Source organism: Culicoides brevitarsis, chromosome 1 (genome assembly GCF_036172545.1).
Source record: "Culicoides brevitarsis isolate CSIRO-B50_1 chromosome 1, AGI_CSIRO_Cbre_v1, whole genome shotgun sequence".
Taxonomy (NCBI): Eukaryota; Metazoa; Arthropoda; class Insecta; order Diptera; family Ceratopogonidae; genus Culicoides; species Culicoides brevitarsis.
In genome coordinates this window covers 24,489,607-24,511,659 of record NC_087085.1, presented here as the reverse complement: position 1 = coordinate 24,511,659, position 22,053 = coordinate 24,489,607, and the positions used below count along the sequence as shown (strand labels likewise).

The 22,053-nt window shown below is 28.1% G+C and overlaps 1 protein-coding gene across 1 annotated transcript in view; it reads right to left on the bottom strand.

The window, feature by feature from the left end:
* Window positions 1-21,998, bottom strand: part of LOC134828741 (nuclear pore complex protein Nup88) — a 34,556-nt gene extending 12,558 nt beyond the window's left edge. Inside the window, exons 1-2 of the mRNA XM_063841731.1 lie at window positions 21,691-21,998; window positions 5,751-5,920 (exon numbers count right to left, since the gene is read on the bottom strand). Coding sequence (XP_063697801.1) covers window positions 5,751-5,920; window positions 21,691-21,903 — 383 coding nt within the window. The 5' untranslated portion in view covers window positions 21,904-21,998. The remainder of the gene's footprint in view (window positions 1-5,750; window positions 5,921-21,690) is intronic.
* Between the last annotated feature and the right edge of the window lie 55 nt (window positions 21,999-22,053).

Genomic DNA, 22,053 nt, shown 5'->3' with positions numbered 1-22,053 from the left:
TTAATGTTATACAAAAATAAATACAATTATTTTTAATATCGTAAATATTTTTGATATTCAAAATACATTGTATTTGTTTCGATTTTTTAAACGATTAATAAAATAAAATGAAAAAAATATTTGGTTTTTCTTAATATAATTTTCCTTCATTTAGGCATATGTATATAATAAATTTTATGAAAATCAAATAATGGATTTCAGTTTTTCATTTATATTTTCTACATAGAAGGCATAAATGAAATTCTTGTCTATTTGTTTTAATACTTTTAGTAAATATGAAACATGGATTAGTATTTATGAAGGAATATTCAAAAATTTTTTGTGTCTCACAAACATAAGAGATACATCCAATATATTTAATAATATGTGAGTCTTTTAATGTTATTTGTTGACACACAGTTTTAGGAGAAAGAGTAGAGGTTCTCGTCACGTAAATACTTTAAAATTTAAATATTTTTCATCTGTTATTAAAGGATAAATGTAATGCTATGCGTGTACGGCAATAAAGGGTGATGGTTGGTGGCTGTGAAAGGGGTTAAAAAGTATCATCATTATGCAGTATTATCCCTTTTATCACATTATCAAAGCAAAAGTCAGCTCGCACTCAACATCTCAAAACATTCATTCCCTCTCATGCCATTATTTGTTATTATTTATCCGGTTTTTGTATCATTAGTTTTCTTAATTTCATGTTTTATGGTTATTTTGTCGCAGAGTACGTGAGTTATCCTTGAATACTCTTTATGTGTATTATGACTTTTATTTTCATGCTTTATGTTTATTATTTATATCGTTACTTAAAGTAACAAAATCGTTAATGTATGGAGCGAAAATTTATTCAATAACTAGGTATTACGTGTTGATACTTATCATTAGATCAAATCAAATGATACAAAAATACTTTAAATCAATTCATCAGTAATCAAAATTTAGTTCTAGCGATCAATGATTTTTACCAAATTTCGATTATCTTGACTTTCACTTCTTCGTAAATTTTAAAGTAAATAAATTCTAATTAACAAGGATCATAAATCTGTACATGAATTTTTAATCAAGTGCAACTTATTCTGTATTTAATATAAATTTATGAGAAGCATATAATTAAAAATGCACAAAATAATAAAATAAGGTGATTTAAGTTAAGATTCAAAGATGTTCAATTTGAAAAAACAAGATTTACCCATTAATTTTTCTCATGTATTTTGTTTACTTGTTTGAAATACAGGTATTTAATATGTATAAAGGGTAAATATTTTAATTTGAATTCTAGAAGAAGTGGCAAAATGTAATAGTAAAAAGTTTTTTATTGTACATTTTGACTAAAGTGAAGATACTTTATTTTTATTTTAGGCTTATCATCCCTTGAGAACATCCATTCTTCATTAATTTTTTTATAGAACGATCATCTCGCGTTTACATCAAATCAGATGATTAAAAAGATGAAGAAAAATATACATTTGTGTAAAAAGTATAGTGAAACTACGTTATTTTTCTTCGGGGTTTACACGAAGACTAAATACAATTATAAGTCCTTTTTGGCACATTTTTTTTTGAGTCGTTTGTTGTTTGTCTTCAATACTCAACTAAATTTGGAACCCTAGATTAATTAAATGAAGTTTCGATGCAAATTTTATGACTGAAATGAAAAGTTTATAAATAAAATCATCAGCATTGAAAGGATTTTCCTGTTTGTATACTCACACCATAAATTATATACATAAATATTTTTGTGGTGCGAGGGATTATAAGATGTCCCTCATAGAAAATTGTTAATAAAATAGTGGATTGCGAGTGACTTCAAATGCTCTAATTTATCGGTATGATCCAACAACCGACAAAAATATGGCAAAAATATTCAAATTATATTTCTTCATTAACATTTATTCCATAAATATTTTCTTGTTTTTTTAAGTTAGTCATTAGGCATCTCAACCTTTATACCATATTATAAAATACCTTTTTCGTGCATAATCGAGATATGCAAAAATATTACTATCTCGTTATCTGTATTTTCTTTTTCATAACTACAATTATTGTAGAAGAGAGTGTAAACAAACCAAATGTAAATACTAGATAATGTAAACAACGAGCAAGGTAACTTGCATCATGATCCTAATATTATACTTTTTCAACAAATAATACGACAAAGGTACAATTCCACAGATATTCAACAAGATACTTGTGTAAATGAGAATATTTTTTGTATGGAACGAGACATTGGAGATTATTATACATAATTTTCTTCGAGGAAAAATACAGATGAAAAATTTTTGACACACAATACACATAAAATACGTATATTCTACTCTTTCGGTTCATTCAAACAAGCGAAAAAGTATTGACAACAATGTTTTATACAACAGAAACAAAACACAACGAGATGCCTTAAAATAATTGTGATGAAGATAATAATATTTTTAAGCAGGAGCAAATACACCTCTATATCAGTTCCCACCCTTCGTTTATTATTTTATGCAAAATATATTCTTTATAGGTGGTAGGTTATCATTTTATTTTTTGGTAGATAACTTTAAAAATATAATGATTTGGAAAATGTGTTTTGTATGTTGATTTTATTGTATTTACTTGACTTTAGAGCAGAAACGCACGTTTTCCTTTTTCTAATGAAAATATTATGTAAAAATTTTATAACGAGAGAAAAACTTTATTCAAAATCTATGTATGTATCTAGCTACCAATTTGAAATTTTTGAACAAAGATTAACTAAAGCTATTTTGTATTTTATACAACTTTAGTCATACAAATCATTTAATGACACCTTTGGATTTCATCATTTTATTTTATTCAAAATTTCAATTATAATGATTGGAGTTGTCTGCTAAAAGAATGTCAAAAATTTCAAATCGAAAACAAAATTATGGTACCTACAGAGAGAAGACAGACACTTTTAAATTGAAAGATGTAAAATACAGATACAATCAAAACTAGATACAATAAAACATTTTAAAGTTTGATATTAGTTTGATAGAATGTTTATAGTGAAAAATTTTCAATTTAAATAATTTTTATAAAAGTTTTAGTAGTATGAAATGCAAAAAAAAAAAGAATGCGCTTCAGTAGTCTTATACGAATACTTATTTCCGTTTTTATTCATGCTTTTTTACTCATCAACAAACATAAATTTTAGCATTTGCAAACACTAGCGCCACTCTCCCTGTTCACATCACATTTGAAATAAAACAATAGATAGATGTTAAAATAAAATGTAAATGCTTGTGTGTTTTTATTATAAATTGTGCGATGCTATGAAAAGACGCAAACCTAAACACAAAAGTCAGAAAAATTCAACGCAGCAATATAATAATGATGATGATCATCTTTTGTAATAATAATAAGAGTCTCATTCCTTATATTTCACAAATACTTCTTCTTTTATTTTTTTTTTTTTGAAAAATGTTAAATACTCTGGCGTGTCTTTGAGTGAAAATAGTCCTTACATACAGGAAATTAGATGTAAAGTAGTAGATACACAATAACCTACCTTGATGAGAGCACAAATGTGACTTACAAAATATATAAATATTATCGTGTTGGGTACAATTACAACAAAAATTTATTCTTTCATTCTTTATTTTATATTTTATGCGGAAAATTTGTCAATGATATTTTTGATGAAAAGTGTGTATGTATTGTATTTATAATGTGCCAATTTATACGCAATTTCGTTATGATTGTTACGATTACGAAGAATAATAATCAACGAATACACAGAACATAGCAAAATTAATGGAAAAAAGTTTAATCATAATTTTAAGTGACAATGCTTTTTACGCGCGTGTTACCGTTTTCTTATCTTTATTAGTTCAATTCAAAAATATATTTTTACAAGTGTCACCCTTAAAAACAAGGAAAGAACTTACATTCAAAAGAAAAATATAAATAAGATACAAAACTCCTAGCGTTGGAGCTTTTGTTTTACATTTATTTACTTTGAGAGGTGTAATTACGAATTGTGATAAAGAAAATAATTTTGGGGAAATATATATTTAAACTATGTACCGCACATTTTCCATCTAAAACTTATAACATAGTATTAAAAATAGTATGTAGCAGTGAAAAGAGCCACAACTGTTTTGAAATTCAATTCAATTTAATTTCAATAACCATTTTTTTCAACCATTTACAATTGGTCACACCAAAAATCAAATAAGAGAACATCAAACTTATCACAGACAGAAATTCAACAAGAAATTTACTCATTCGCGTCTTTACACAGGAAAATCTATAAGAGAGTACACACATAAGAGCACTCATTGCCAGAAGTCAGTTAACAAATTTCCTTGTTAAATTAATTGTAAATTTTGCAATTATTATCTTGTGGTAGCTTTTTGCCACTCTATGTGTGTCTCTTTATACGCCTTTCTCTTTCTATATTTTCTGTGATAACTGACGTTTATGACTGGTAAAAATTATTAAATATAAAATAATAATAATAATAATACAGACTGGAGCTATGGTTACACGCCGTTTTGATTCCTTTGGAGAATTTTGTTGAAATATTTAAGCGTATACAGACGAATTTTAATTTGCAAAATATTGTTTTGCTGCAATTATTCGAATTGTAATAATTTTTACCTTATTCAATTTGCTTAACACACAGTTGTTGTGCTACAATTAGAAAGTTTTCCTCTTTTATAATTAAATTGAATCGCAGGGCAAAGCGTTTTTCAGTAATTTAATAATATTTAGCAGGAAAATGGGTTGAACATTTTCGTGTTTAAATGAAGTTCGTTGACTTTGAATGATGATGTGATTAATTTTTAATTCAGTTTTTTATCAATATAACTAATTAAATGTGGTGAACCTTGAAAAAATCCAGTTGTCATATTGTTGTTTTATAAATTGAAATAAAGTGAAACATACTTGATTCAATTCTGAAATCTAACATTATATGAAATTCTAGAAAAAAAAAATGCTTGGCGAAAGCAGAAGAGAAGCTCGTACCAGAGGGAAAAGGTGTCATTATTCACGTTGTCATATAAATTTAAAAAGATTTTAATGACAGTGCAGGATAAGAAGTCCCCATTTAAAATAGCTTGTTCAAACATCCAATTTTTTATCTGACATTTTCTCTTGTGTGCATTCTACGCCATCCATTTCATCAGCAGTACATCCAAAAAGGTTTCGCGTAAAAAAATTATAACATCACTTTATGTACATCCATAACCAGTCATTGGAGTGGTTTTTCGTATTATGAACAATCAACAGAAGAAAAAAACACGCGTATTTTACATTGATAATCCTCCTGCTAAACACGAAAAAATTAACCCTATTTTGTCTCTTTTTATTATTATCATTTTCATACAGAAAAAAATTCAACATAATAAAAGTCAACCCCATTTTACCGACGACGCGTTACTTGTTTTCGTGGATGAAACATTTATTTGAGTTTTTTTTTTCATGTACAAAAGGCCATAAACTTTAAATAAACATTTTTAATCACTTCACTTGAGTCATTTAAGAGTGTGCGTGGATGTTACTCGAGTATTTTTTTTTGGCGTCGCGAAAAATATGAAAAAATCGTGTCTATGCATAGAAAAACAAAAACATTATTATAAAAGGGGATAATTAAAAAAAGAGAGTGAACATGCATGTATTTTTTGAATAAAGATTTTTTGTGTTTATCCAGGAAAAGTCAATAAAAAGATAAGAAAAGTAATGTATTGAATGTGACAGCTCTTTGCTACTCTTTATAAAATGCAAAGTTATCAAAAAAGAAAAAAACCTACCTGCACATAATCGCATCCTTTCCGTTCTGAAATTGTCCGTTTTCGCCCCAACGCCTTGGTAACTCGATAATTGAAACACCACGTGAACCACATATTGCTAATAAATTACCCTCATTACTAGCTAAAACCTTGTTAACAATATAATTTTGTTGTGCTGATGGAATTAATGTCTGAAAATATACAGAGGAAAATAGTGTTGAAGAAGATGTACAGCAAACCGTGTAACAAATAAATTAGAAGAGAGCGCAAAATGAATGACAAATACTTTGTTTGCGGTTTTCTCCGAAGTACATACATACATATAACGAAGCTACAACGCATCGCCAAAAGGACATTATTTAATTGCGAAAAAGGGATATTTGAGGTATTAAGAGCGCACGTAGATGGGAATAGTTGATGTACATTTCACGATGTACAAGGTAACAAAATAATTTTCTAACATGTAAAAGAGGAAAACTTTGAATAAATATGTGTGGGACAAAACATAGAAAATCACCGAATTAGCATGTTTTTACAGTGTTTTAAATGTTCCCCATCAACTGTTAAAAAAAAGTACAAAATTTTCAACGGTATTTATCATCAACAAACATACATATACACAACAATCACATCATCAACTTTGCGTGTGGTTATTTGAACAATTCTGTGTCCTCCGTTTCGTTTGAATGCAGTAATGTTTTAAACCAAAAGGTCTTACAACCTGCTCGAAAGCTACATGTAGATATTTTGTTTTGACACAAACTAACTTGCAGTCTGTTGTGTACCTGTAACTTGTACTGAAGTAATGTTATTAAGATCCATACATTGCTTGCTCAAAAGCCAGCTTGGCATACAAATAATAACCGTACAAAATGTTATATGAACACCCATATATCAAGCAAATATTTTTTTCTGTTTTGTCGTCTCGTAGATTGAATATTTTATCACAAAGGTTTTACATTCGCATGGTAACTAGAAAGATGTCAGCAACGTGGCTTCATTTTTTATAAAAAAAAAGGAAAATGAATGGCTAGGTAATACCAGCATCTCTAATTGCATCGCATTTATCGCAGATGATTTTACATGTGGAATATGCAAAAATGTAGCGTGTTATTATCATAGTTGTGGTCAAATTTAAGGTAAAAAAAATACTCAAATAAACATAATATACTATTTTAATTTTCCTGTTTGATCTCTAATTAAAATTGTTCATGTGAAACTTTTATTACGAGCATAACTTTTATTTTTTTTTGTCTATACGACTCCAAAAGTTCAAAATAGGTACGCAATTTTCAGTTTATAAACTCTGATGAAATAAAATATTAAATAAGTATACAGGTCGACAATAATCATAATAAATTTATCATGGCCTTTTTGGTTTGGTGGAAACTCATAACAATCATGTTTCAATTTTTTAAAATTATTTTTAGAAAAATTTTATTATTATTCACTATTTTGGGTACAAAAAGTTCATAATAAACATAGATATTTTTGGAAATGTCAGCTATGTAAGATAGAATGGAAATACATATAAGTAAATATTAGTCTTTATTTATTTATTTGGGAGAAAACTATTTGAAAAATTCATTTAAGAAAAAATTGAAAAAAAGATATTCAAAATCATGTATGCAATTCACGTATATAATGCAATTCCATTGGGATGTTTTTATTTTATAGGTATACAAGGTATAGGAGATTTCAACGGAGAAACACATTTTTATTCATATTTCATATTAGTTTTTGTCTTGAATCGACTAGCAAATGCACTTGCATTCATGAACATATCCGTCTACGTCTGAAATACAAAGTTATTTCTATTTGCTGTTGCTAGCGATTGTAAGACTCGTACGTGACAAGTAGAAAAATTGACAACATTTGTCGCTTTGATTGTGCAGAAAATTACTCCTTTATTTTCCATGATTTGCAATTTATTTTCCGTTATACATACATATGTATGTATTTCTGCATGGTAAAGGTCATTTTAACAGCGACGGTTTCCGGCCATGCACGAATTCTTACGAAATTCGTCTGTACCAATAGGCAAGAGAGCTTGTTAAATAGAGCGAAACAGAATAAAATTGCATTTTCATGGCTTGTGGAAAGAATGTTTGCTCAAAATAAGACTTGATAACATATTCAAGTGGAATTTGCTTATTATAAATTTTTGTCGATGAGAAATGATTTACATTAGTTCAAATTGTTTTTAAAATAGTTGTGTTATCAGGTTTTTCATCAATTTGCTAATAGCTTCTCTTTTGATATATGTCTCATTATTCTGGCGTGTTATTGTTTATGTATTTTGATGAACTTGTCATTTATCTTATGAGGATGCGATAAAGACAATAATAACATTAGAGCGGCGTAACAACAAGAGGGATGAATTATCATAAAAGGAAACCTTATTAAATAATTTATGTAAGCTCAATTTATATTTCTTAAAAAATCCGCCAAAGTGAGCGAACAAAAAACAAATTTAACGACATCTCATTTTTCTTGCTTTTCTCGCCCCATTTCAATTTATCACATACACATTTTCCATGAACTTGGCTTCTTCTGTACTAAGGTCGTCTTAATGCAATAGAGGTATTGACCATGACTAACGTACTCTTCGCACGTGCAACACGAGTACCAGTGCAAATAAAAAATAAGTGAAATAAGAGGGGACCAAACGACCTTCCAATCAATCAAATTCATGTTATTTTTTATTTTATTTTTATTTTTTTCTTTTGGCATAAATTAAGGTATCTTTTGTACCATCTTTACTTCTTCTTTGACAATATCTCATAATGATGAGCCCAATAGGTCAAATAACAAATAAAGAAAATAAATGACAATACTGTTTTATATTTCAAAAGAAAATGCTTGAGAGAGCACTAATATAGCTAATACCTACCAATAATGGTAAAAATTTGTAAAATGATTTTATTTATTTATTTTTTGTTTAAATCTAGCTTTTCTGCTATTATTAATATTATATTTATTTTATTCTCTTCAAATGAACCACACTACAGCCTAGCTGATTTTATGGACAACATTTTATAAAACAGATAAACACCTAACTTTAGAAAAAAAGGGATTTAAAAAAAAACAGTAAAAAATTCCGATATTGACTGTTAGAAAAACTAAAAGAAAATGTTTTTTTTGGTAAGAATTATTTACACTATACTGTTTTGGTTTTATAAAAGAACTTATTTCGTACATCTTTCTAAAATTGGAACCTTGAATGTAATTTAATAGAAAGCAAGTTAAAAAGCTTTTATTCGTATTATTGCGGTATTTTTACACCGAAATATCATTACTTTGAATGTAGCTTGGTTCGGTTATTTATATAAGGTGGTTTGAACTTCTTTCGCTAAACAAAGATTTTCAGATATTTTGTCGTTACTTATGTCCACCTTTCCTCAATCCTATGTTTACATAAATACATACAAATCTTATAGAAAATACAATAGAATTTATTCGAGTTATTCAACATTCACACACCATCTTGAGAAACTTATAAGAGCAACATCTGTGTATAATGTGAAATTAATGAACATCAAGAATTTAATTTTGAATCCCTTTTATACCCATTTTACTGTTTGTTTGCGCACAAGATATATATCTTAAATCAAAGTGTCGACCAGCAAATATTATTTGGGTAAACAAACAAATATTTGCATCACCAATCATGCAGACAAAATAAAATGAGTTTTGTTTTCTGAATTACTTCAAATGCTCTTGAAGATGGAAAATTAAAAGAGAACTCGGAGATTCCAAAGATTGCATATATCAATTTTATTGCTTTTTATTTAAAACTTTTATTTTGTTATGACTTTGCTGAATATATATTTATCATATTGCTTTTTATTTAAAACTTTTATTTTGTTATGACTTTGCTGAATATATATTTTAAATGTAAGAAAAGGTAGAAATTTGAATAATAAATTGGAAAGTTGTGTCAGTTGTGTTTGGAGGTGCATGTTATACGGAGGAGCAATGAAGGTAATAAAAAATTTGTAAGGCGATAATTTTAAGCTGAGTTTAATATTTTTTCAGACATAATTTTTATGGCACACACAAAAAAAATAATGATACGAATATACAATTGGAATATCTATGGCGACCATATATCAAAAAATAATGGATAATTTATCGGTATAATTAGCTTTTATGGCCATAATCTTAAAAAATATGCACCATCTATTTTGCGTTCTATTATTTTTGTCGTTATTTGCTCGCTATGGCAAATTTTATATTTGTCCTATATATTAAGTTAAAATTACCACAATCGTAATTTTTTTTTGGCATTTTGCGTATTCTAATGTGAAAAATTAGTATTTTTTTTATTATTGGTGATCTTAATGCATATTTTTCTTTTTATAGGATTACATTATTTAGTAAGAATTTGGTCAGAGGTACAAAAGACAAGGGAGGAGACCACATGTTTTTTTTGTATACTTGTTCAATTAATTAAAATGATGTTTGATTTTTTCTTCCATTGACTACCCTTTTGCTCGTTCCTACATACATACATATTATATGAAATATAATTTTTACAGAGCATTCATTAAGGAAAAGGAATGATAGCTATTTTTCTTACAAATCACATACAACACATTTTACAAAGGAAATGAAAGAACAAAAAAGGGTTGAAATATACACATCAGTCTTAATGCCGCACACATGTCACAAAAATCAGTAAATTTAAATGGGTATAAATTGTGAAAAATATTTGTTTGTTTTGCCTGTATTAGTGTACTACATCATCTACGATTTATACTAATTTGATGCCAGACAAACTCAAACAAACACACAGATATGATGGAGGATAAGCATAAGGATAAAAGCCATTCTTCATCTCTATAAGTCATGTTACATTTGTCTAAAAATGAATGCAAAGAAAAATTTAATGGTGTCAAATTAATGATTATTATTCTTGTCGCCAAATTATACATTAAATATTACGTAAAAAAATGAATCATACACAATGCGTCGCACACTTTTTCATGAAGGATAAAAAGAACGTAATCGAAGAAAAGAGCAAAAAAATAATCACCTGTCGTTTTTTTTAAATTTAATCATCTTATGTTTTTCCATTAGCAAATGATCGGCACTAATGTCCTCCATTTAACAGTAAAAACAAAATATTGTTTTTTCCTATTTCACGCTTTGAACTCATTATCGTTACAAGTACTGTGATGCTCACTCCCAACTTGTTCCTAATGAGAAACATTTTAATTTTTCACATTCGCCCTGATGCGAAAATCCCCGTAGAGAATTATAAAAAAAACAAACATAGGCGATATAGTAAAAAAAATTCCGGGCATCTCTCTGAACATTATCAAAATGACGAGATTTGATGTCTATTTCCCTAGATACATTTATATTTTACTATGTTCGTTTTAATTTTATGATTATATTTTGCTGCTTCGTTTAAATTTTCCTTGAATGGCCACGCTGATTCAAAATGTTTTACTTTGAATTTCCTTCCAGCCTCACACTTTGAAAATTGCCTAAAATTTGTTGATCGAAGTCTAAAAAAAATTATCATCAAGGATAATAGATCTGCGCCGCGTTAAAGTGCACATAGATTGTTGTTAAACTAAATGAGCAGACAAAAAATATCCTCTGCCCCTTCTTCGAACGCTGTTAATAATAATTTACATAGGTACATCATTCATCTACTTATTCGCTTATGTATAAAGATGTATACATTCACTTTATTTTTTTTTTCTTTAAACCATTTTTTAACTGCTCATCTTCATTTTTATTTTATTTATTTTTTTTCCGCATATCTTTAGCTGGCTTTTTTGAATAAATAGAAAATAAGGCCGCAGGTTACAATACAAAATTAATACGAGTAATTTTTTCTTCGGTACTTTTTTTTTACTTCGTGCATAAATTGATGGTCCCCCATTCATTGTTAATACATGCAATTTTTTCGGTCGTTTCTTGTGTTGAAGGCATAAAATGAATTAAAATTTGGTGATTAATTTTTTCTTTCATTTTTTTTTATTTTTGATTATTATATTATAAGTTAAAAAACATTCTAAGACGACTTAGGTTGGAGGGTTGAACATAGTGAACAGTGGTGGTGTGTAAAAATAGCAGGATGAAAAAATAATTTAAGGACGTTTGGGATTTAAAATCAATTTTTTGCTTGCATAAAGAAGAAAATGGTTATAAAAAAATTACTTTTTTAAAGTATATTTCAAGGAATGTCAAGAAACATGACAAACTGTTTTATTTTCGATTTATAGAGGACAATAGTGCAAATTACTCTAACATGAATCTAAAAAAAAATGATTATATTTACATCATATAAAAATCAAGGAGCGTCCCCAGAGTTCAAACACATGCCCATTTATATTGTGATACCTTTATTAATAATCATTAATATCATTATTATTATAATCATTACATTTCGTCATTATTATTCCCGCATACTATATATCTTGTACGAGCTTTACCATAAAAAAACTAGGATCGGCAGTAATTAATCGAACATCCGTTTGAATAATTTATTACTGGTCAATGTATTGTACTGTAATGTTGTGTTAACATTTTTCTGCACCCCCAAAAGTGCTAAAAAAATTCATTAATAATATTGGGTGTCACACACTGAAAAAGACATTTTGTGTGTATTTAATATTCTAATTAGAGAATGTCGGACGAAACCAATGAATGACCTTTGCGCTCACGGAAAAATTTAGGTGTCACAATGAAAAATAGACAAAAAAAATAATGAGTAGTAAATGCTCGCAATTAAATATATATTTATCATAAATGAACGAAGAGAACAGCCAATCCTCACAATATATAAATCAAGTAAATGTGTTATTTTGTGTTAAAAATAATCGATGTAGCGAATTGTGCCAGGTGAAGAATAATAGTTTATAAAAAAAGAAAAGCTTGTGAGTGTATTTCTAAGTGAGAATTCAGATGAATAAAGAAACATAAATTAATCAATTTGATCATTAATTTTATCAGATGATAATAAACGAGAGAGAAAACTTATGTTTTATTTGTTTTCCAGCATTTCCGGTTTTTTTCCTTTCCGCTATGTTGGTCATCATTTATTTACTCTTACGAACCCACTATACTTATGAGCACGTTATGACAAAAGATTCTGTTGACCATATAAGAAACTTATACAAACTTACATGTGGTATTAATGTTCGAAATGATGTATTGTTTTCTAAGCCTCTGTCTATGCCATGAAAATGACGAAATGTAATGTTTGCTCTATGCTTGGTGAAATGATGAGAAATGACATCAAAAAATAGACGAAAATCATTTATACGTTATTTTATTACAAAACAATAGCTCTCGAAAAAATGGGGTTTGACACATTTATTGAAGTACAGATGAAAAATGATAATATAAATTCAATTAAAAATGTGATATTTGTAAAGTTTTTGTGTGTCCTTTGTTTCTGATTCCTTGAGGCAAATACGTAAACTGAAAAAATCTTCTCTAAACAAAAATATTTAATGTCCTAAATAAACTAATATTGTAAGAGTTAAGTAAACAACTACACAAGAATAAAATAAGTAATCCACATTACATTAATCTGCTTTATTTTCATTAGCACCCTGTTTCTGTCAGCAGTTTTATAAATAAGCTGTTAGAAAAAAAAATTGATTATGCCTGTCTTTTGCAAAACCTTTGATCTGAAATTGTGGAAAGTGACCAAAAGAATGACGTTGCCGAGCAAAGAAGCAGTATTTATTTATTAAAGAGCATTAAAAATGAATCAAGTTTCTCTACTTTTCTCAGATTTTAGCTTGTTACATATGATTTTCGTTTATTTTCTCTCATCTAGACTTGTGTGTCATACAAAAGTAATTGCAAATGAAATAAAAGAAGAAATTAAATCCACAGATATGCTAGATATTAGTATTTATAAATATTCTTCTTACCATCTCTTAGCATCTCGCTCCTCAAGTTGTCACTTTGGGCACTGGACAGGATCTTGAAAAATATTAAATTAAAGTAAAATACATAAAAAATAAATTTCTATTTATGCTTACTCTCTGATAAAAGCGATGCCGCAAATATTGCTTTTCATTTAATATGGTTTCTGGAAAACTTTTAACATTTTTTTTCGAGTCCTTGGGTGTTGACAACCACTTTTATGTAATTACAAGTAGATTTCAGTGAGTTGTTGCTGTGTTGCAACAAAAAAAAAAAATAATTTAGCTCAATTCAGTCTTTATTCCCTTAATGTTCACGAATGCGGAAAAAGTATACGGCCTTAAATTTTAAATAGATTTCGAATATCAAAGATACATCGTTATTAGGTATTTAAGTTTTTTTTTTGTTGTGAATTAATTTTTTTTCAGTTTTTCATTTTATTAAATTTTTAAAAAGTAGTAATGTCTTACAAATCTTTTTGACAATAATATAAATCAAAAAACATATACCTACATATAAATTGTTATTTGAAAAAATGTTTGTACAAATAAAAAAAACAAAAATTTCTTATTTAATTTAATTACTAAATAAAATAAATTTCATTCGGACGACAATGTAACAAAAATGAAAATTCAAAACATGCCAAAAGCATTTTTTTCATGTTTGGGATGAAGATTTGATGCAAATGGGTATTAAAAAAGTTTGATGGAAAGCAATTTTCCTTTCGTTACCCACCTTTATGGTGTATGTGTCACATCGCTAATATTTAAGAAGTTCATTTATAGTCTTTCGACAAATATTCATGTACCATTATTTTATTACAAGTCCCTAAGGTAAAAAGCGACGCAAAAGCAACAAAATAATAATAAAATAATAATAAAAAGTTTTTTAATCAATATGCCTAAAGATGTGATATATTTTTCTTTTTTTCCGTTCTTGCTCTTAAATTGCGAAAGAAAAGTAAGACCTGTCGTACTAAGGAGCACATGAAAAAATTGAGTCGCGATGTTTCTCATTATAATTTATTATGTTCCAGCTAGAGAGAAAAAAAAATACGTGCACGAGTTGTTAAAAAATTGATGCGATGATACACCCCCTTGCTTGTCGCTCTAAACGATCGCGTATTTAATATTCATCCAACCATCAAGAGACGCACTGAAAACCAAGAAATCACCTTGTAGCATTTTTAATCTACCATACGCAACATAAATCTTACATGATATTGTCTCTTTTAAGAGAACAAAAATATAAAAGCACAAAAACCGTAAGAAAAATTGTTAATAAATTTTTTAAAAATCAGTAGAATTTTTTTGTATAAAGATATACACATTCATAAACATCCATGGTACTTGATCCACAAGCCAAACAATACCCAAGGCTAATATTTTATCATCAAATTAAATATTTACGTAGACATACGTTTACAAAACGCCAAACAAAGACACATTTTCTTAGAGACTTGCCGACTATACCAGAAAGACAATTCCATACCTACATATTTTTTTTCGAGTAACAGATGAAGTTGCTCCTCTCAATGTTTATTTATCATTATGTAATTGCAAGTAATAATAAGAAGGTACTTATTGTTGTCAGAAAAAATATATTGTTAAAAACTGTAATGTCATATGCAAAAAATGATGTATTTTAATATTTTGAATAAAAATATCAGTTAAAACTCAAAAAAAATATATATTTATATACCTAAATTTTCGATTAAATAGCGAATAAATATTTCATTAAAAAATAAGAAAAGTCAACAACATTCTATTTAACAAGGCCGATATTGCCAGAGAAGATTTTTAAAATCCGAGGCATTAAGAGGACGTTGGACGGATTTATTATATTTAAATTTTTATGGTTTTCAGAGCAAATCAGATGTGAAAGGTAATTTGTTGTCTTTTTCTCATATTTTTGCAGAAATAAAGTAATTTTATATTTAAATTACTCCAAAGCATAGGAAAATTTGCGCTTTGAACCAAAAATTAGACTGCAATTCATGAAATATTCTTGAACGGTATGCGTTTTTGCATTGCTTGAACAACTTTAGCTTGGCTCTAATTTAGTTATACTCGTATTATTATCATCATCATAATGATAATAATAAACTTACGTAATTTTTCTTGTGTGTTACGGTGACGACCGAAGACGATGGTTTTCTAGTTTGTTTCTACGCATTCATATTAAATGGGTTGTAGCTACAGACAAGTCGAGCTCCTTCCATTTTTGTTGCGCTAGACTGATTTCATTCGGGATATCCTTTGACTGTAAAATAGTATGAAATTTATTTTAAAATTCACGGAAGTATTAAAAGAAAATTCAAAATCTTTGGATACTTTTACTACACTGATGCTCTTTCTGTGCCGTTAACATTAATGTTGGTGGGTTGGGTAGTTTTATGATAAACTTCATTCTTTTGTTAGTATTGTTAGTTATGAGAGAATTGTGTCTTTTCTTTTATATTTTAGTTTTTCGGGGTTTGTCATTAATTTTCACAGTGCATGTACACAATTTTATTCTATTATTACTTCCCTGATTTACATATCTTGAAATATGCAAAAATTTATTAAATAAAGTGAATTATTGTTATTTAACTCTTTTTATTTAATATTGTGAATGGGGAAGATTTCTTCATCGTCCACCTCTGTTTTTTAAATTACGAATAGGTAAATATATTCGTGGGTTTTATCTTTCGTATTGTTCAATTTAAGTTATAGAGTAATCATAAAACAATCCAAAGAATTTATATCATTAAAATTATATAATTACTCTTAATAAAAATAATGGACTTTTCACACATTTTTAGTGCTTTAGTATTTTTATTATTGTTATTTTATCATCATTACTTGACTAAAAACGATAATTTGCTTCAATTTTATAACACTGGTTCTGGTTATCATAAAAAATGAATTATCAAATTTTTAAATATTTGCCATGCATTTCAAAAATTTTAAAGCTCTTAACAAACTGTTGTAAAATTTCTCTGGATTTATTTATGGCAAATAAATGATTGTGACATCAGGTGCTCCATTAATGTTCGCCATACATGTTTAGTAATGTAAATATTTTTATAACAAAAAATTTAATGAGTCATCTGATCATCATAAATATCATTTCTTATATAATTATTATTATATTATCAGTTTCCAAAAGAAACCCTCATACACATTTTATGATACTAATAATTATGATGACTCCATTAATCTGTCTTTGATGACCAAGACGTGATAATGTATGTTTGATGAACTTTTTATCAGAATTTTATTATTTATTATGGTTAGTGGCCTACGTAAAGGAATTACTGAATATTTTTATGAAAATCTTATTTATGGTTCTTAGATTACTTATCTTACTTCTTAAATATACTGTTTATTATTCTTGCATACCACAAGCTTTTTCATCAAGATATTTTGTTAGTTCTATTGATATTTAGTTTTTCTCAAATAACTTTGGTATTTGGTATTGATATATTATAACATAGCATAGAGGACACCCAACAAACAACGCTTTTTCATAACAATTTTACTTTTTGAGGTTTATAATTGTTTGTGGACGGCTTCTTTTATGTGGTATTTATACTGTTATTTTTTGTAAATTTTTTTTTCATAGCTCAGATACACGGTTAACCCATGAAAACAGCACAAAAGAATAGTAATATATGTACACACATTCTTTTTATCAGAAAAATCTTTTGAGAATTTGAAGGATTTGTTGAAGAGAAAAAAATGTTAACCATAGTTGTACAATTATTTTCAAAAGTATTTCGCGAATACAGAAAATAAGGTTTATACAGTTGAATGCAACACTTTTGATTAACATTATATCAAAGTTTCCTGTAATACCAGCATAAATGATAAATAAAATATATTTACTGAATAATAAAAATAGTGGATTCAAAATTTTTAATTATGGTTCGAGCATTTTCCGCTTTTTGTAAAACAAAAAAAAAACAGTTTTATCAAAGATTTTTAAATTTCCTAAAAGTCGCTTGGTTGCAGTGGTTTTGTCGTTAACATCCGTTGAAAATTAAAAAAAGGAATACACAATTGTTTGGTTGTATGATTATATTTTAATTTTTTCCCATCCAATTTTTCCTCCCATGTATATATGAACTTTAGTACTCTCAGTACTCGGTTCTAATTACAAACGGTAGCAGAAAAAATATAAAGTTGTCGTGGAACGATAACTATCCTCTTGCTAGTTGTATTGTTGCCACTTTTACGCGAGTGTATGCCTCAAGTGTATGGAAAAATTGTTATAATAAATGCGTTTTATTTCCTGTAATTTATAACTTTTTTTTGCATTTAAAAAAATTAATTTATTCATTCGTTTATGGACTAAAAACTTGTAGGTACAGCAAAATGCTAGAAGCAAAACTGTATGTGCACTACAACAGAGTTCGAAAATTACGAAATCATGAATTGCAGAACGTTTCTAATTACTCTTTAATTGTAGTGTGAAACGGTTTTTTTTTCATATTGCTTTTAGGCAAATTTTTCAGTGAAGAGGAAAAACGTTAACTTGATATTATCTAAAAAAAAATCGTAAAACAGTTATAAAATAGCGTATCTTATACAATGGTCTTGATTGCGGAAACAATATTTTAGGGCTTTTTGCCAATAATAAAGACTGAAACATGCGTATAAAACGATACGCTTCAAACAACCAATACCTAATCAGTTTTCAATATTCTAATCATTTGATGTACGTAGTAAATTGATATCGCTATTGATGCTCGATAATCGAAACCTGCGCGTAAGCATGAACGTAAAATTTGTGAATCCGCCCAAATTTATCAAATTTGCAAATTTTTGAATACCAATTAATGTTAAACGTAAAAATTATATTTGAAATAAATATGAAATCAGTCTTGACATTGTTGAGTCTGTCATTCGATGTATGAAAAATAAAATATTAAGTAAACAATTCAAGTGGAAAAGTGCATTGTTTTCCCCAAAAAAAAATGCATCGGCTATGATAAAAATACATCTTTTTAAAACATTTCTATATATGTATTTCACTTTCAAAACCCGTAGCTTATCATCTTTTTTTTTTGCATATAAATTTTTTTTCTGCATGTGATAGATCGTCATAAAGAATTTTCTATAATAGCAAAAAACAACGATGATGTCTGCATCTGATTAAATATGGAAATATCAGAAGGAATATTCAATTTTATAAGGAAGAATAAATAGAATTGATAATAAGCAATCGTGTTTTTGTTTTTTGAAAAGCAGATTCTCTCTAATAGTTGGTACTCTTTGTATGATATTCAGAATGAAAGGGAAAATATACAATCGGAAATAGACATCGTCATCAACTCACAAAAGGGAAACGGTAAACCTTGTTTCATTTAAAAGACTATTTTAATCCTTGTTTGTAGAATTTGTGTTTAAAATCAACTTGTTTACCCTGATGTTTGTGTACTATTATAATTTTCCTTTACTTTTGTACATTCACATGTATGACGGAGCAAGTCTAGCACTAATCAATATTTGAGAGTGAGAATGAAAGGCAGCTTTATAGAAAAATAGGAAAATTAAGAAATTTATTATTCATAAAGAAAACTTACGATGGGATGAATTAAAAATCAACCATCAGATTGTAAAACTAATATTGAAAAGAAGTAAAATCAACAACATTCATAGAATACCGAGCAAAGTAATTTCGGACATTAATATAACTTCATTCACTGTAGGTTGAATGTTTTGTATAATACCGTCTTTTTTATTCGCGCGCCTTAAAAAAAATACAATTTATAATTGAGATTTTTCTAGTAAATCGATGTAAAAATGAAAACTTGTAATGCAAACACTTTATGAAGAAATTACATGATACAAACACTTGGGAATTTAAATTCAATTTGTCTGTGGTCAACTTTTAACACTTTTCTTCAACGTAATCTGATTTGCCATAATCTTGTAATAGTTTCAATAAAATCACCTCCATGAACTCAAGAATGTATACATATATTTTCAATTTTAAATCCCACACTTATTTAAACATCTCATGTCGTGTTACGGATTTTCTTGTAAGAAACATGATACATTCAAGTGGTGATGGTGAATGTAGTAAGAAAGAGGGGAACTACCGTTGTTTGAAAGAAACCAAAAATCTTTCACTCAAATTTTAAAGGAATGGTCAATTTGACTCCCTTTCAATATAAAATGGACAAAAGGCATTCTGACAAGATCAAAACAATCATTAATCTATTTATTTGTGTATTTATGAAAGTAGCTTATGTACCACAAAAATGACCCCATAAAAGAAGAAATTGTATCAAAAATCATCATTGTGTATCATCATGTAGGATAGAAGAGAGGCGGTGAATATAAGTAGATAATAAGTTGTGTCCAAGTATAAATATTTTATGGGGTTCCCTTCAAAAAAGTGAATCAAAAAGACGTTTCAAGATGTGCAAGAAAAAGAAGAGGGAAGTATTTGTTTTTTTATTAAGGTATGTGAGGAAATCAAATCTCAAAGATGAATGTTGCTTCAAGGAAAATTTATACATTTGGACGACGAGAGATTTATTTAATCTAATTTACTTGACCGCGTGATTCATTTCATGTGGCTTTTGGTTTATCTCTCTCTTGATTGTTGCGTTGTCTTTTGGAAAGTTTGTAGTCTAAAGTAATTTATCTTGAGTGGAGTAGAATTTTCTTCAAGAAATGTATGGAATCTTAATATTACACCTATTACAACTTTATACTCCGTTTAGTTTCTGTTTTTCTTCCTTAAAAGCAGAACCAAATATTTTTTTACGATTATCGTCATTGATGAACTGTAAATTTTTTATGATGATTCTTCCCTTTTTCATTTTCATTTTTCTGCTCGTATCATATTACTTTCTCTATTAGTGTTCAATTATCCTAAACAGATTTTTCCTTGTCCTTTTTTTACAGCACATTTCATTCACATCATCAATGCAACTCATCACAAGCATGTTTAGAGAATCATAAAATATTACATTTGTGCACTCTATTTTTTTACGTGTGAAAGATGGAGCCAATAATTTTTTTACAATCCTCATAATAGCACACAATAATCATCATTTTCGTATCATCGAGCAGCGACGACTGTCTTATGGGATATATCGTAAAACAGAAGAAAATTATGACTGACGAGGAGAGAATCAGAACACTCACGCATATCACGACTCATAATTGTAATAAAATTATATGACTGATGCTACATTTTAATGCCTAGAACTGTATGAAAAAAAATGTAAGCAAGGCCAGATTCCTTTTATGCTTAGAAGAAAAGTTACTTAGAAGGTATTAGAAAATTTGAATCACAATGATGCAAACATTAGTCAAATTCAACTCCAGTTTTATTGTTATTTGATACACTTTTTTATATTTTTTTTTATATTTATCATTTTCCCATATTGTATCTTCATTTTATTTTCCATTCCAATTCAATGTAAGAAAAAAAATAGGCAAGGCGAAAAAATTACACAGGAAGTATTGCCTTCTGAATCATATTTTTATTTGATTTTTTATTGGGGAAAAATTGTTTGAGATGTCTATCGTAAATATGAACAAGGGTTTTGAATCGTCGGTTATTTCACATGTTACGGAGGAAAGAAAATCAACATAAATATTTTGAATCATTCTTTCGATACCCCTTAACTTTTTCGAACAAAAACATTCAAATATAGATTCACTTCCGATAAAAAAAAAAATATAAAAGACAACAGACTCTGATCAACACATGTCTTTGCAGAATCTGTTTTCTTTTTGTGAGAAGAAAAGGGGTTAAAATTGTACTATGAAAAGATTACTCCATGGGGAATAACGGAATCGATGTTAATATTGAAATTTAGTGTCTTTTGATAGAGCCATTATATTTGAGGCAATTTTCGAATAAACTGCAGGAAATTGTCGGATTTTTATGAACCGAGACAATATTTGACGAAGAAATTTATAGATTAGATTCAATTGTGTGACAAATCTAGAAGTAATCGCCCTTTCATTTTGCCGGGTAAATTTTTCTCATAACCTCAAACAAGTATAATTGCTTTGCGTCTTACGAAAAAAAAAGAATAAAGTTGGATACATACCTGATAAGCTACTTTATTAGGCTCTTTAACCTGATTCAAACGCCAATTTAAAGACAATACGCAGCAGTTTTTGCTGTTCCAGGCAAACAAAACGTCGTCAAAAACACACAGAAGATTTTGAGTATTCGTCAAATCGTCTGGCAAACAGTCCCGAAGGACTTGAAACAACTTTTCATCGTTAAATTTGAAGGTATCGGTGCTGCAAGGACTCATTTCGCTTTCCTAATGATTTTCGTTTGTTCTGTATTGTATTTAAAAATGAAAAATAATTTTAAAATTGATTTCTACGATTTGTTTACTTTTTCTTGTGTGAGTCGAACGTATGTGATACTGTTCTACAGTGTCAAATCGCCATTGGTGATT